The following is a 15,534-nucleotide window of genomic DNA, read 5'->3' on the forward strand; positions in this document are numbered from 1 at the left end:
CCAGACACCACAACTTACATTTCCTCCACTTCTCCTTTTGTGTCAGTCAGCCTGGACTTTAACATGGGTTCCTGAAGCGTTAAGTGGGGGTTGATTTTCACTAAAGAAATCACAGCAAAACACACCGATCTTCTGTATTTACTAATGGCGTCATTTCTATGGGACTGTTTCCTCCTTTTTCTGCCGTCCCTGCTACTCGTCGTTCTGTCGGTGGTTCTCCGCCGCCCCAGCGTTCACCGCTGGACGAGGTCGGCCGTCCGAGCTGCAGCCTGGAGGCTCTGGGTCATCATCAGTCTGATCCTGGAGCTGCCACTGGATAATAATATGAGAACATGGACAGCCAAACCACCAGGGTCGGAGTCGGGGTCAGCTCAGGCCTCAGATGGACCCCGACTCATCTGCAAACCCACAGCTTTGGCCAAATACCTGCTCCGACACTGCGGCTCTCTGGGCAGGTCCAGACTGGCCGGCTGGCCCAGAGGAGACCCCCACCTCCAGACCGTGTCCGGCCTGCTGTGTGGACAACAGGGGGACACGCTGCAGTTCACCAGAGACCACCTGCTGCTGAGGGACGGGGGCATCGTGGCTCTGGACTGGGCCGTGGGGACGAGGCTGGGGGAGGCCAGGAGGAGGTGGGAGGGGAGGAAGGAGCAGCAGTCAGGGGGGAAGAGTCTGGGCTGCTTCACCCCGACACCTCCCGTCCTCCTCCTCATCCCTCAGTCCTGGGGAGGGATGACCCCCTCACCTGAAGGCTCTGTGCCATCAGGCCATGCTGCAGGGCTTCTACGTGGTGGTGTTCCACCCTCGAGGCACGGCCAGCTGCCCTCTGACCACCGCTCGGCTCACCGAGTTCGGAGATCCGGCTGATCTGGAACAGGTACAGAAAGAGAATCTGACTCCTTTCATGTTGTTAATGAGCATGTTTCTGTAAACCTGACAGTGATTGTATCGTTGACGTCTTCCCTCTCCAGGCTGTATCTTATGTCCACAGCCGCCACCCGTCCTCTGTGTTGGTAGCAGTGAGTGAAGGTTCAGGTTCAGGGGATCCTGCTCTCCTATCTGGGTGAATGTGGATCCAGCACTCACCTGACGGCAGCTGCAGCCGTCTCACCTGTGCTTCAGGGTCAGCTGTGGTTTGAAACAGCCATGCCTGCTGTTTATCGGTGGGGGTCACTATTTCACCGGAAACTGCAGCTCAGCAGGTGAGAGAAATTAGAGCAGAACTGAAATATATTGCAACCCAGATATGAATGTAATGTTGGGATAGTAATGTAGATGTTTGTGCTTTCACACGTCTCTGGTTTAAGATATAAAAGTTCCTTCATAGGAGTTCTGGATGTGGATCGAGCCCTCAGATGTTCTTCCCTCAGAGACTTTGAAGAAACTCTTTTCTGCTCTTCAGTCCAGCTTCAGTCAGAAGCTTCTGAGCCTCCAAACTCTGGACTGAATTCAGGATCTCAGTCCCCGCCGGGCCTGGCGCCCTCAGCGGTCTGGGCACTGGGAGAACGAGCTTACCCAGCCAAGGACTGGGAGAGCTACTGGGAGAGGAATGAACCGCTGAGGGATGCAGACGAGGTGGCGGTTCCTGTCCTCTGCATCTGCAGCAGCGACGATCCTCTCCTCCCTCCAGCCTCCACGCTGCCCCTTCAACTCTTCCTGAGCAACCCGTACTTCCATCTGGTGCTGACGGTCAGAGGAGGGCACTGTGGGTTCACTCTGGAGGAGGAGAGGGAAGGTAACTGGAGTCACATGGTGGTTCTGGAGTACTTCAGAGTGGTGGCTGATTTCCTGAGAGGGGAGCAGAGGGACGGAGTGCTGGAAGAAAACAGTCCGACGGGTCAGAGGAGCTGGATCAGAAATGTGGTTCCTCAACGTAGGAGGAGAGTCACCATGACGAGGAGAACGAGAACACAGAACCCTGAATATGTGGACCCTGAGGAAGGAGAGTTCACCTGGAAGAGGTCGTATACACGCTGAAGGAGGAGATCAAATTAGTTACTACACTGTAAAAAAAAAAAAAAAAAGTTGTTTTTACGGTTCCAGCAGCTGTAGTTGCCAAAATGCTACCGTAAAATTATCTTAAAACATTTTATACATTTATGGTAAATAAATGTATTGATATTGTTGGTTTTAGGGTTAAAAAATGTGGTTCATTCCATATTTTATTGTAAAAAAAAAAAAAAAAGTTTTAACCTTTAAAAATGTGAAAATTTACATGAAAATACTATATAAAGTTTGTGTGACGACTTATAAATATTACAGCACTTTTCCATTATCAGCACAATAGTTTGTGTATTTAACATAAATTAGATGTATTTTTAGAAAGAATTGTGGTTAAAGCTGTCATAAATATTAAAGCATATGTCCGTTAACACAAAAGCACATCAATTTGACCAGTAACAAACTGTATTCTTTACATGTAATGAAATTCAGAAATTGTCATCTTACTCGTTATAAATATTGCAGCATGTTTCCATTGCCAGTACAACAATATATACATTTAACTGTGAAAAATTACTATTATTTTTGAGAATTAAATCCAAAAATTACAGTATTGCTATACATATTACAGCATTTTTCCATCAAAAACTATGCAGGAGTTGGGAAATGTATTTTTTCAAGAGAAAAAAAAACCCTAAAAAATGCACTTTTCTCCTGATTAACGTGTTTATGGTGATTCAGCATTAGATAAACTACATCAAATTGATTTAGAGTTTACAGATTTTTACCGTCATGGTTCGACCGTTTTTCACAACAAAATGTACAAACATTTTTTACAGTGTAGTTATCTGCAGCTGGAGTTTTAGGATGATGAGCCCTTAAAAGAAAAGGAAAAAAGAAACAGCAAAAATAGAAAAGGAGGGGGGGTGGAAATCTTCAGTTGAGAAAGAAATATTTACAAAGCTATGGTTTTCAAGAAGAATCCGGTTTTGGAAAAGACTGCTAAACCTTCCAAGAAAAATTCTCTGAACCTAGATTTTAAATCTAGGATAATAATTTTGTATTTATTAGCATTTATCTAAACAAGTTACTTAATAATGTCACTGCTGGCTGCTTTAATAAAACCTTCTATTATAAAACAGGTTACAAGACCTGAATAAGTCTTTCTTTGCGCTTGAAACAAAACTGTAGCACTAAATCAATTAAATACATTGTACCTCAGGCATTTTTAAACAGTATTTAAGCTTACAGTAAAGGTTTTTTGTAAACTTTGAGGAGCCTGCTGACACAAAACACCATGGGGCCAAGAAATATTAAAATTACTTTATTACAGATGATTCTTTATCCAGTAGCCCTCTTCCAACAAAAAATAGTAATTACAAACAAAATATTACATTTATCCCCTAAACTTTGCTTCTGAATTTCTTTTATACATTTTTAAATCACTTTGTCATCTGTAAGGAATATCTTTTCTCTTCTGCTATGCGACATTCAGCTTTTTTTTTTTTCATTTTTTTTCTTTGCACAATCTATACAATTTAATACAGTTTAATACAGATCTCTGGACCAGGGAGAATAAAACAGCAAGATCCACCAAAATGACAGGAGATAAAAGGAATACTGATAAACAGACTGTACAGACGTAACCCTGCCTCCCGCCTACTTTCAGCCAATGGCAGCCGCCCCTCAGCTCGCCGAGGGGGGGGGATCACAGCAGACTCTTTAATCTGGTCAGTCACTTGTGCAATCAGTGCAACCGATCCAGTTCAGAGTGACCAAGGTCTAAAGCTAGACTCTGTCCCCCGTCTACCTCGCAAAACACCTGGGAGTTCTAGTAAACACAAAAGGTCTAAAAAAAATCTGCCACTTGTTTGGCCCTCTGTAGATATCATCTGGAAAATAAAATAACAATGACCCTTTTCTGGCATAAAAACACTAAAGAGTGGGAACAAAAAAAAAAAAGGTTGATAAAAGATGTTCGGTACAACGGCTGACTTCTGTTTCTAGAACTGAGCCAAGAAAAACAACAGTATTATACGTTTTGAGTGCAGGGTGGGAAGATTTTTCTTTGTTTTTCATAAAAAGGCAAAATAATTAAGTGCAGTGTGAAAATACTTGGTGGGTAATCTGAAATAACAGTCCAAATAATGTCACTGGACCCCACAAGACGGAGAGTAACCATTTTCAGAAACAGCATTTTACTTTCTTGTGAAAGAATTTGGAAGCAAACTGAGGTGGTAGAGTGCACCAAATATTGTTTTAAAATCTTAAAAGACAGTGCTTTTTCTATGTTATCACAACTTTAACTTCAGGCCTGACAGTCTTCTAAAAACCACGAAGCTCCTAAACAGACAGGTCCAGTCTTCTATATTGGGTAGAATAATGTCAGTAAAATATAGCCGATGCCACAGCAAAGGCTACACCTAGCTAGGTTTCAAATTATGTGCAAAATCATCCTCATACTCTATTAAACAAAATGTTTGCCATTTCCTCGAGGCAATCTGACCTAAAGTTGTGTTTTTACCATTCACAACAGAATATCTGTAACAAGTTTCAGAACTCGCAGCTGCAAGTAAGACAGTGAAAACTCAGCGGCTGTAACTGGACCGTTCATCTGACCGCCGCTGGTCTAAAGCCACATCATTGTGCCCGCATCGCAACTTAATTTGTCTTTGATTTGTCAATTAGATTTCCATATGTTCAAATTCAAAATATACACTATTAACACATTTCCTGTACATTCCACCACTGAAAAAACAAAACAAAAAAATATAATGCATAATCTCTGCATTTTTGCAATAACACTTCCACCTTTATCTTCTCTATAATCCTTCTTTTTTATAGACTTATATAATAATACATCTCTATATATATTTCTTTCTTTTTTTTCCTTTCACTTGAATTGCTCCTTAGATCGGGGAGGGGGCGACAACCACAAAAGGCTCAGGAGGGGAGGAAACGGAAGGTGGGAGGGACGCAGGGAGATCTGTGGTCAGAACGTGACTTTGTGGTCATCGGGGGGTGAGACAGAGCGGGGTGTCAGACCGGGGAAGGTTGCAGGGGCATGGCAGCGGAGATCACAGCATCACCGCCCATCCGTCCACGGACACATTCAGCAGCCACCAACCAGCAGAGGGCCGGAGAAGCTCCTCCTCACACTGTGTTCGTTCGTATTTATTCATTAAAGGGATTCTTAAAGAAAAAGGGGAACGTTTTAGGCAATGTTGCTGCTAAAAGAGACGCCCCGATGCAAACAGTTAACGAGTGTTTGACTTTACATTCGCCTGCTGCTGAGTTTGTTACTCATTTACATCCAACTCAGCCTCTAAATGTGCTATTTGCTCCTCAAGTTTTGACATTTTACACTTCCAGTCTAACTTTCTGTGCACATGCATCTATCAGCCATGTTTGCATACTGTTTGACAGGGGAATAAAAATCAACAATTTGTGTTTGCATGAGTGTGTGTGTGTGTGTGTGTGTGTGTGTGAATATGTCTGATTTACTGGGAGTGAAGGCCTGTGCCAAAGTGGAAGTCACTGTTAAGTCTTGACACCCTGTGGTGAAGCTGTACTTGAGGTAGGCAAGCAGGCGTGGATCAGTTTGTGTTTTTTCTTTTACTGCATCACTAAGAAGGTGCCAGATTAAACGGATAAATTACAGCAAACAAGTGAAAAGAGAGAGAGAGAGAGAGAGAGAAAGAACACCAGTTGTGAAGCTTTTCAAGTAGAGGTTAGGTGCTGCTGAAACCCATCTCTGTCCTGAGGGCTGTGGACTACTAAGGCTACAGCGTCCCTCAGACTGGCCGTCCACTGGGCAGGTGTGAGTGAAGCGCAGAGGTCTGTGGAAACCCGAGAGCTGAGCCCATAAAGCTGCAGGAGATGAATAACTTCCTTCTTTCTTCCAGTCCAGCAACACATGCGTCTACTTGGCTGTTAACTAAACTGAGCTACTCTGGCACAATTTCTTTAAATACAAAACATGGCTTGAATAGTTATTACGACAAATCTGACTCTGCACCTTTACTTTTGGCATCGTAGCATCCTTGCTTTCAGTCCACACATAACTCCAGGGACTGAGAACCTGTGTGGCATTTATACCTGCTAGTTTGAGGCTTTATGCTCCAACAAATCACTGCACCACAATTTCTGCACAGTTAAGATTTCCTCTCTGGTGGTGCAGATTGAACGATAGCATACTTTTAGCAATCCCTGACACCATAACCTGCTGCAAATGTAAAGTCAGCCATACACACTTACACTAACTTACAATGACCTTCGTTTTCTATTATTCTATCATCAGTTTTAAACCCCCTCAGTACCTCCTGAGCTGTCATTTGCCTGTAACTGCACACAAACAATAATCTCATCTGTAATATTTAAACATTAAATCCTGAACTTGAAAGAATCTGCACATCTGGACAAATTTGCAAATGCTATTTTAAAAACTGCACACTGAACACCAGTTTTCCCATTACTGCCCCTTACTGCATGACATCTTCAAAACTCTGATTTTGCCCACTTAAATGTGAAACAGCATACTGCAAAAAAAAACTGCAAACAAACCACTCTCGATAATAAATTCTGGTAGATAATATACTACTCTTTTGTCTATGGCAACAGAGACTAACATGGCATGAACAAACACATTAATTAGCACTGTAGGCTGCAGGAAAAATGACACTACTGCACTGTGGCATTCTGTAAATGGCCCTCAGCCATGTTGGATTAGTTTCAGCTCTTCAGGGTTTCCACAGACGGCTGCTTGCTGTACACTGATGTGAGCGAGAAGAACTCGGCTGAGTTCACCCCGTCTCAGTACTGCAAAGTGTGAGATGTACTAACAGCAAGTGTATGTAAAGCGTGTGTGTGTGTGTACAGTGTTACCTCTGCGCATAAGAGTTTAACTTTAAGACAATTATTGTGATGCTTCTGTGTGTGTGTGTGTGTGTGTGTGTGTGTGTGTGTGTGTGTGTGTGTGTGTGTGGGTTTGTGTTCTAGGTGTAGGACAGGTGGGATCCGTTGGAGATCTGAGAGGTGATGCTGGCGCTCCTGCTCATGCCCTGTTCATTCCTCCCCCCTGATGACGTCCTCCTCATAGCCTGTGGGCTGTTCCTCACCCCTCCCGCGCCTCCCTGGCTGCCCCTCTGACTCCCTCCTCCGGGGTGGTGGAGGCTCCACGGCGGTGGGCCCCCAGCCAGCATCGGGTGACCCCAGGGCTGCTGCGAGCTGGAGCCCCCCTGGTGGTGATGACTGTGGTGGCCGCCTCCTCCGCTTCCTCCGGGCCAGTGGCCTCCCCCCTGAGCCCCCTGGCCTCCTCCCCCCCAGCCTCCCTGGGAATCGGGAGCCAGGTTGGTGAGCACCATGTTGCTGAAGCCCAGCCGCATGGACTCCGAGTCAAAGGCTTCGATCTCTCGGGCCTGGCGCTCCAGCAGCGAGCGGATTCGCTCCAGGCGCTCGTTCTGCAAGGAGAGCATTTCCTCCTCGATCTGGGGTGAGAAACACAGTGAACAAATCATGCTAAAATGAAGGTGAAGTGACACTGCACAGAATACTTATGGTGTCATGGTGAGAAAAACAAAAGACATTTTTCATTTATTAGAACCTGAAATGTTAAAAACAGAAAAAGAAAATCTGATTTTCAAGTTTGCATGAGTCCCCAAACTACTCATCTGTGACATGGAAAATGTATCCAGATCTAAACTTTTTTAAGCCTCATCAGCACACCTGGTGTCCAGCTGGAAACCAGTAGTATTTCATCTGTTTCACACTGCTGTACCTGTCCATATCCTCTCAATGTATACTTTCCTAAAACGTGTCGTCTATAGATATAAATATGAAAGAAACAATGAAATTACTATTGATGATTACTGACGTGTATTGCTTACAGTATTAGTGTAAGAACTCCTGAATTGAAATGAAACACAATGCAACTGAAGCAGTCGTGACCATAAAGCCATTAGTGACTCACAGTCACATGACAGTTCAGGGACATTTTTGCTGAACTGCAGGCTGCGTTTACAAAAAGCAGATAGAGGACATGGAAACAAGTCAAGCATGTAAATAGTAAAATATTGATAGAGTCACCATTTTTCCACACTTGACACTTGGAAAATACTGTACATGTTGATTTCATTTTTTAGGGCATTATAACGTCATACTGCACAGAAGACATTTGAGTTCTCTCTACTTCTAGTCATGGTTGTGTTGTTTCCTTAGAGCTTCAGATCTTGATACTGCAGTTAAAAATGAGCCCACAGTGAGTAAAAATGTTACAGGAGTGAAAAACGGCCAGATTAAAAGCAGTGAGTGAGACAGAGTACGTCAATGTCAACACAAGGGGAATCCCACGACCAAAATTCTAAACATAGAAATCTACCGTCTCTCCCAAACTTACTGGCACACATCGTGACTCTAGATAATACGGGGAAAGCCCAGAGCCTTTCTTACTTTCTGCTCCAGCAGAGCCCTCCGCAGAGACACCCTCTGCTCCAGCTCCCTCCTCTCCTTGTCGTGCTGTGCGTCTGTTTGCATCTTGATCTTGCTCTGGTAGGCGTTGAGCAGCTCTAACTCCTGCTGCAGCTGCATCCTTAGAACCTGACCTTCCCCCTCCTGAGCCTCATCTAACCGCAGCTGAGGGCAGCCAAGCAAAAGACAGAAAATAATCAGTAATTCTGCACCGGAATCAGACTATTTGATAGCATTTGTGTGGATGATTAAAGTTTTTTTTAACAGCTTTTGGAGACTTGAAAACTTTATTGCTCCTACAAAGGAATGTGCAGGGTCAAGACAAATACTTAGGAGTTCATTCAAAACATATTTCTAGATTCACACATTCCTAGCCTCTTTTTCATGTTCTCAAATTGGCAATTTCAGAAAGTAAATATTCATTTTTGCTAAGAATTTATTATGCGCAATTCCTCTGTGGCTGTTTTGCATGAAGCAACATTATCAGTTCAGAAATGACTTCTGTTTCGTAAACATTTTGGAGGTACTCACAGCCTGTGTGGAGAGCATTTCATTGATGGAGTGGTCATACTGCTCGGCGAGGATGGCCAGCTTCCTAGTCTGCTCCTCCTTCAGCCTCTTGAGCACGGCCTTGTGGTCAGACTTGGGTGTAGTCTCCAGCAGATGGTTCCTGAGGGCCTTGTACTGCCTGGTCTGGGTTTTGCACGTCTCCTGAAATTGCTTCTTAATCTGAAGTTCCTTGGACTAAAGAAGGAAAAGAAGCGAAAGTGGTGAAGGCAGGCGTTTAACCCCCGTTAAGTGTTGGTTGTGCAGAACAGCATTCAAGAAAAAAACCCCAAACAGCTCTCCATCAGTCTGTGTACCTTGAGGCTCTTGGGCTGCTGCCGGACCTCCATGACATGCTTACGCCTCAGCTCCCTCTCCCTCCTTTTATTGTATTCCAGCTGGTTGGTGAGCTCTGTCTGGTGCTGGGTTCGGATTAGTTCTGCCCGGGCCTTCTGGATCGTCCCCAGATGCCTGAACTCCAGCTCCTGCATGGACTCGTGATGCCTGAGCAGCATAGCATGTTCCAGGTCCTTCTGAGTTTGCCGTTTGTTCAGCTCCTAAATAAGAGAGGTAATAATGTGAATAAAGTAAGAGTGGTAGAGTAAAGGTGGTGGTGTTTGGTTCTTTGTGTGTACCTCTCTGGCCAGATCCTGCTCCACATTGTGTCTGGCAATGAGGATCCTGCGTTTGAACCTCCGACACTCCAGCTCCAGGTACTGCCTCTGTCTCCTCAGCAGGTTGGCCTCCTCCTCTGCCTGGAAATGGACACATTGTGGCATAAATAAGAGCTTACTGCCAAACGTAATCTTTAAACTCTCAAGAAGACTTGGCAAAAAAATAGCTTTGGGGCACAGATCAGCTCAGGAGGGTTGGATTTGGGCAGTACTTAGATGGAGAACTTTTACTTCTGTTAGAGATTCTATTCACGGCAAATTAATTGCCACAGTGGGGTAACAACATCACTCAGTTCTAAAAGTGTACATAATGTTTTGAAAAACCCTTACCTGGAAGTGCTGGATGTTCTCTTTCTGCTTGGACAGCCACTCCTGCTTCTCTTTCTTGGGGGTCGACTGGTTCTCGCTCAGTTCCTGCCACACAGGTGTTATTTAGTTTAGTTTATTTAGTTCAAATGATGAACATTACTGTCTGTCTTCAGCAACCGTCATCATGTCACTCTTAGTTTTACTTTGTCAGAAAATACTAGAACGTGACCCAGGCTGGAACAGCAACTCACCGTGTGTGTTGTTATAGAGGAACATTAGTGTTGGATTATTTGTGACTATTATATATTTAAAATGCAACTCTATCAAGGATGACATGTTTTGACATCTAAGAAAGGCGTCTCTGGTTTTTATTTTGGTTCATATGAGTCCTGACTTCATGGTGAAAAAATAATGGAGTAGAGAAAATGTGATTTAATGCTAAAGGGCATCAGAGAGCTGCAGAAATAATGTTTTGCCAGTAACTTCACTTGTACTACAAGCTAATTCTAGTTTGCAGCAACAAGAAGTATAAGACAATATGTATTTCATAACTCATTTACAGATTGATTTGTTTGCTTTGTTACATATTTCTGTACTTGAAAATTCCTCTCTCTTGTAAAGTTAAGTATTGTAAAACAGTACAATGTTCTGCCTGTAATTCATATCTTTGTTGCTACAAGCACTAAGGAGCCAAAAAAGAAGTTATTTTATTTGTTATATATTTTTTTAAATTAATCGGCCAATTAATCGGTTAGCTGTATTTTTTTCTGCCAAATATCAGAATCAGCATTGGCCTCAAAAAATCCATATCGGTCGGGCCCTAATATTTAGCAGCCAGTCAGCAGCCATTATAGTGACTGCCAGTTCTGCCCACCAAATTACCTAAGAATTAAGAAATAACTGATCTTAACCCAAAAACATGTCGCAAAAAATATACAGATATAAATGTATAGTATACAGTATATAGCAGAGGAACTTCTGCTTTGCCTTTGATGTGTGCTCTTTGTAACACAATTAAAAACCTCAAGTATGTATTCAATTATGTATGTTGTTTTTTCTTTTAGTTGAAAGCATACAATGATCACTAGCTGTGGTTTACATGTGCGTAGTTCATGTGTGTTACCTCTTTAAGCTGCTCCTTGCGTAGTTTATACTCCCTCTTCTGTGACTCCAAGAAGCTGCTGAGCTCCTTCTTCTGTTGCACCTGAATGTGCTGCTGGAACTTTTTCTCATCGTTGGCAAACGTCTTCAGCTGAACCAAACATGAACATTGATGAACATTCAAAAACAAAATTTGCTTCAGTTGCAGGAAAATGCTACGAAAACAGCAACAGTGTAATATTTCAGTATTTGCAGTATGTGCATTATCAGTAGGTCGCTGTATTCTGCCTAAATGATCTACATACATCTTTCTCGAGGGCTGCCTGGTGTTTTTTGAGCAGTTTCTCCATCTCCTGGGTGAAGTTGTTCCTCTGACTCTCCAGCTCTTTGTCCAGCCTCAGCCGGTGCTCATCCATCTCCCCTTTCAGCTTGTTCTCCAGGGCCATCAGGTGCTTCTGATGCTGCCGCCTCATGCGTTTGTATCCTGACATCTGCTCCCTCAGCTCAGAGTCCTGCTCGTGTTCTTGCATCTCACGGGTCACCTACGAGATCAAGCACAGTCCACTTAGATTATGAAAAGTGATGACAAAATACAGAAATTTGACCCTGGTGTTTGTAGAGGGCTTACAGGCGTCTATTCAAGCATGTAATAGCAATGTTGAAAGAGTGTGGTATGTGTAAGACACGCATTATTTCAGTCCTTTTTAACGTAAGTCCCAAAATATTTTTATTTTTCCCCCTTTTCTGTTACACAGGAACTAATAAATTAACTTATAAGTGATGCATGAAGAGTAAACAAGTGTGTTCTTACGAGTGATGCTGTGCGTATGGTGGCAAAGTGCTCTCTGTTGCGGTAGTGCTTTCTCGGGGCCTGAGCTGGTGTTGCCTGAGGCTCAGTAGGTTGACTGCTGGCTGCCTGCTCCTCAGTGAAACTCTCTTCTTCCTCCTGATGATGAGATAAGGCAACAAAATCAACATAACTTTGTTATGGCATCTGACAGTGCAGCTATTGGATGGAGGCATGGGGAGCATGGGAGGGTTAGGGCCAGAGTGAGAAGAGAGCGAGTCAAAAAGAACCATGAGCACCAAATTACCAGAGAAACATCACAGTTTTTTGTGAGAACTTGACACAGCATCCTATCAAAATACAGCTCAACTAATCGGTTCACCAAAAACATCCCCGTTCAAAAAGGAAAAGGTCACTCAAAAACAGTTTGTTTTATTCGTGCTATTCATGAACAAGTTCTGGATTGCACCTTAACTACTTTATTGAACAAGGCTAAGGCTATGCAGCTCTAGCTAACACACTACGCATTGTGTTGATATACATACTTCCCTTATGTACATGGTGATGTGAAAGCAACTAAAGACTACATGATGGATGCAGCCAAACATTTGGTACTAATACCTGTAAATCTGAAATGACTACATTAAGCATGATGGTAGTTTGTGAAGCAAAAAAAAAAATCCAAATTCACTGGTTTCAGCATAAATGAAACAGTTCTCCGCTTTTTGCAGTTTTTTATCATTTAAATTTCCTAGTAAACAAAATTTGGTCTTGGGTTATGAGACAAAAAAAAAAAAAACCATTCTGAAAACGGCATCAGCCATGAAGTCATAACGTATGTTTTTTTTTTTAACAAAATGAATAAAAAAAATATTAGTTATAAGGACTATCCAGCAATTTAGTATAGCATTTTTATAAAGTTGAGAAACTTGCAGTAGATGTCTTTGCCCTTTTATACGAACATAAATGGACATATTGGAGTATATTTATTCTAAATCATGTACACTACTATTATTGTTATTGTTATTATTGTTGTTTATAAATGGCAGTATTTTGAAGAAGCAGAATGAATAGATTTACAATCATTGTGTAAGGAGAAGGGGTGGGATTAGATAAGCTTCGACATCTTCCCACTCCTTTTTGAGCAACTTAGTCATTGTCTTTTGTTGCTGTTTTCTTTTTATGTTGAAATGTTCTAAATAAACTTTCAAAAACAAAAAAACTAAACAAAAAACAAACAAATTAAGACAAAAGAACTATCGGTTGGATTCAGAAGACTGTGACATATCTTGGCTCAAGACTACTACTGGTTCCTACATTTCCCATAATGCAACCCACATCTGTCTTTCACTTCTGAAATGACTGATGTGAAGTTACGTGACACATTGTGCCACAGGCGCGGGAAGACATGGTTGTAAACTGGTCTGCATATGAATAATCAGTGCAGTGTCACTCTAAATCAATCATGTGTGTCTCTTCACCCACCGGTTTGAGGTGGATGACGGAGCTGTTGGACATCACCGTGTGGTCTCCCTCCATCAGGTCCAGCTCGCTGCGGCTGTCCTGAGCGGCTTCGTTCAGGCTGTTGACAGAGCTGCTCTGGGAGCTGGCGCTGATGGACATGCTGGGGATGGACTGGTTGCTGCCGACACTGTTCACGGTTCCGGTCCGACCTCCGCCGGGCTCCAGATCCTGGAGACGGAGCGGAAAGAGCCGAGAGAAAGGCAGCAAGGGAGAGAGAAGGAGCCAGAGAGGGAACACCAGAAAGACCAAGAGACATAGAGGACACAGACAGACACACGTGCATACAAACCAATGCATGCTGGGTTATTTTTCACTATATGGCAGAATACCATGAAAGTGCCAAATGTATTTCTGTACCCACACAAATCTTACTGTTGCAGTGCTACTTTAGGCTTCATTTTAACATACAAACATCCACACACCTCGTCTCCTTCTTGGGTTTCTGTTGTGGGTCCGTTGTGGGCCTCCTGAAGGAGGATCTTCTTCATCTTGCGGTACTGTAGGTTATCCAGCTCTCGCACTGCATCCTTGGTTCTTTGAATAAGATCCATCAGCACCGAGTCTGGACGTTCACGTTGCAGAAACGCATGCTGGAGGTCAGAGTGACGGGACAGAAGAGATAGAATATAATGAATAGAGAAGCCACAGATGAAACAAACAGGACAAATGGGAATGACCAGGAGGAAAACACAAATCATTTTCAAAATTCAGAAAAAGGTTATCTTTAACTGGCAGGTTTCAACAAATCAGGATGACTGACAGCTTATGAGGAGATCAACATGTGACGTTGATTTTGCGCCATAAATTGCAAAATTAACAATCGAAACATTTCAATAACCCCAAAAAAGAGGGATTGCAGAGTTAGCTATTAGTTACAGTGATTGGAGGAGGATGGATTCTATGTTAGTTACAGCTCCGACTCCAGTGTGTGTTTATGACTGTTTATTTGATATTGCTGTCATTTGTTTGGCTCAAAGATCAGTCTTTATTTTTCAGATGGAAGAAAAACCAAGTGTGCACATGTTCTCTTCATGACCCTGTCTGGATGATTAATAATACAAATTACGACAAATTTAATCATCTACTGATACTTGAGTAAAGTTTGCATTTTTATACTGCGTGCACCCAACATGAGGTTTTTCATAAACTGACAAGTTAATATACATGTATATAACTATATATTCTGCTTAGTGCTGCTACGTGTCAACAGTGCTGATACATATGCAAAATGAGGGAGCTTCTGGGCTCCGATATGTTTAATTATATAAATATATAATATTACATTTTGTAGGTCTTGAGATGATTTATGTTGTGGACTGGCAACGTGTAAATAAAGCCGAATTGAATTGAAAATAAAATACATTTTATCTTAATACAAATGCTAATATGTTTCATGTTAGTATTACTTATGCAGTGAGGGCAGGATCACTCTGCTAGGAGCTTCATGCAGTCTGGTTCAGCATCATCACTGCTACTATTCCTGCTGTCTAAATGGAACATGTGTCATCGTAGCTACTCAGAGAAAAACGATGTTTACATGGAAAGGCCTGGATGAGTGTTGCAACACTTAAAATGTATATAAGTACATAAACTATTATTAGATTGCGGAAATGGTTTTCTACACTCGAACTTGAACAGGAAACACACCTATAAGATGGAAAACTGTGTGTTTGACTGTCAAACCTGACAAGTTAAGCCAAGGTTAATTAAAACGGAAACTTTCTGTTTAAGATTTGCGTCATTCTTTATGTACTTTGCTTGGAGATGAAAGGAGGTCAGAAGACCAATTGAAGAAAATCACATGAAAATAACATTGTAATAGTTTTTATTGGTTTAAATATATATAAATAATTCAATGTTTTGCAACTTAACATTTAAAAAAAAACAAAGACACTGCACAGTGCTTCCGTACCCCAAGGACAACTCCCATTAGTAACAGTGAGTCCATTAGTGGGCTAAGTGACAGCTGCTCAGTTACTTAACGATGGAGGCCGAAGTCACATCTCTACAGTAATTAAATCTGTGTTCTTCCTACAAAACCAAGCTGTGTGTGAGTGTCTCTGTACATGTTTTGTTTGTGTGAGTGTGCATGTGAATCCGGAAGTAGAGGATTAGTGAATCAAAAGAGAAGCTTATGGGGGACAGAACACAGCGCGAACATCAGAGAGAGAGAGAGATTTATCACCA

General features: G+C 42.4%; 2 protein-coding genes across 3 annotated transcripts in view; one reads left to right on the top strand and one right to left on the bottom strand.

Annotated features, from left to right (window-relative positions):
• LOC111586294 (protein ABHD15) lies at positions 1-7,796 on the top strand. The gene is given in 6 exon segments (XM_023295999.3): positions 1-738; positions 740-877; positions 972-1,040; positions 1,042-1,202; positions 1,308-1,961; positions 6,940-7,796. Coding segments are annotated over 6 exon segments (1,656 nt in total). The 5' UTR covers positions 1-144; the 3' UTR covers positions 6,980-7,796.
• taok1b (TAO kinase 1b) overlaps positions 3,250-15,534 on the bottom strand; it is a 25,945-nt gene continuing 13,660 nt past the window's right edge. For both annotated transcript variants that reach the window (XM_023295994.3, XM_023295995.3), the window contains exons 11-21: positions 13,770-13,937; positions 13,309-13,515; positions 11,848-11,982; positions 11,342-11,578; positions 11,059-11,187; positions 9,957-10,040; positions 9,588-9,707; positions 9,270-9,509; positions 8,938-9,150; positions 8,389-8,571; positions 3,250-7,427 (exon numbers count right to left, since the gene is read on the bottom strand). In XM_023295994.3, coding sequence (XP_023151762.1) covers positions 6,936-7,427; positions 8,389-8,571; positions 8,938-9,150; positions 9,270-9,509; positions 9,588-9,707; positions 9,957-10,040; positions 11,059-11,187; positions 11,342-11,578; positions 11,848-11,982; positions 13,309-13,515; positions 13,770-13,937 — 2,208 coding nt within the window. In that variant the 3' untranslated portion in view covers positions 3,250-6,935. The remainder of the gene's footprint in view (positions 7,428-8,388; positions 8,572-8,937; positions 9,151-9,269; positions 9,510-9,587; positions 9,708-9,956; positions 10,041-11,058; positions 11,188-11,341; positions 11,579-11,847; positions 11,983-13,308; positions 13,516-13,769; positions 13,938-15,534) is intronic.

This window comes from Amphiprion ocellaris, chromosome 14, assembly GCF_022539595.1.
Source record: "Amphiprion ocellaris isolate individual 3 ecotype Okinawa chromosome 14, ASM2253959v1, whole genome shotgun sequence".
In the NCBI taxonomy this organism is placed as follows: Eukaryota; Metazoa; Chordata; class Actinopteri; family Pomacentridae; genus Amphiprion; species Amphiprion ocellaris.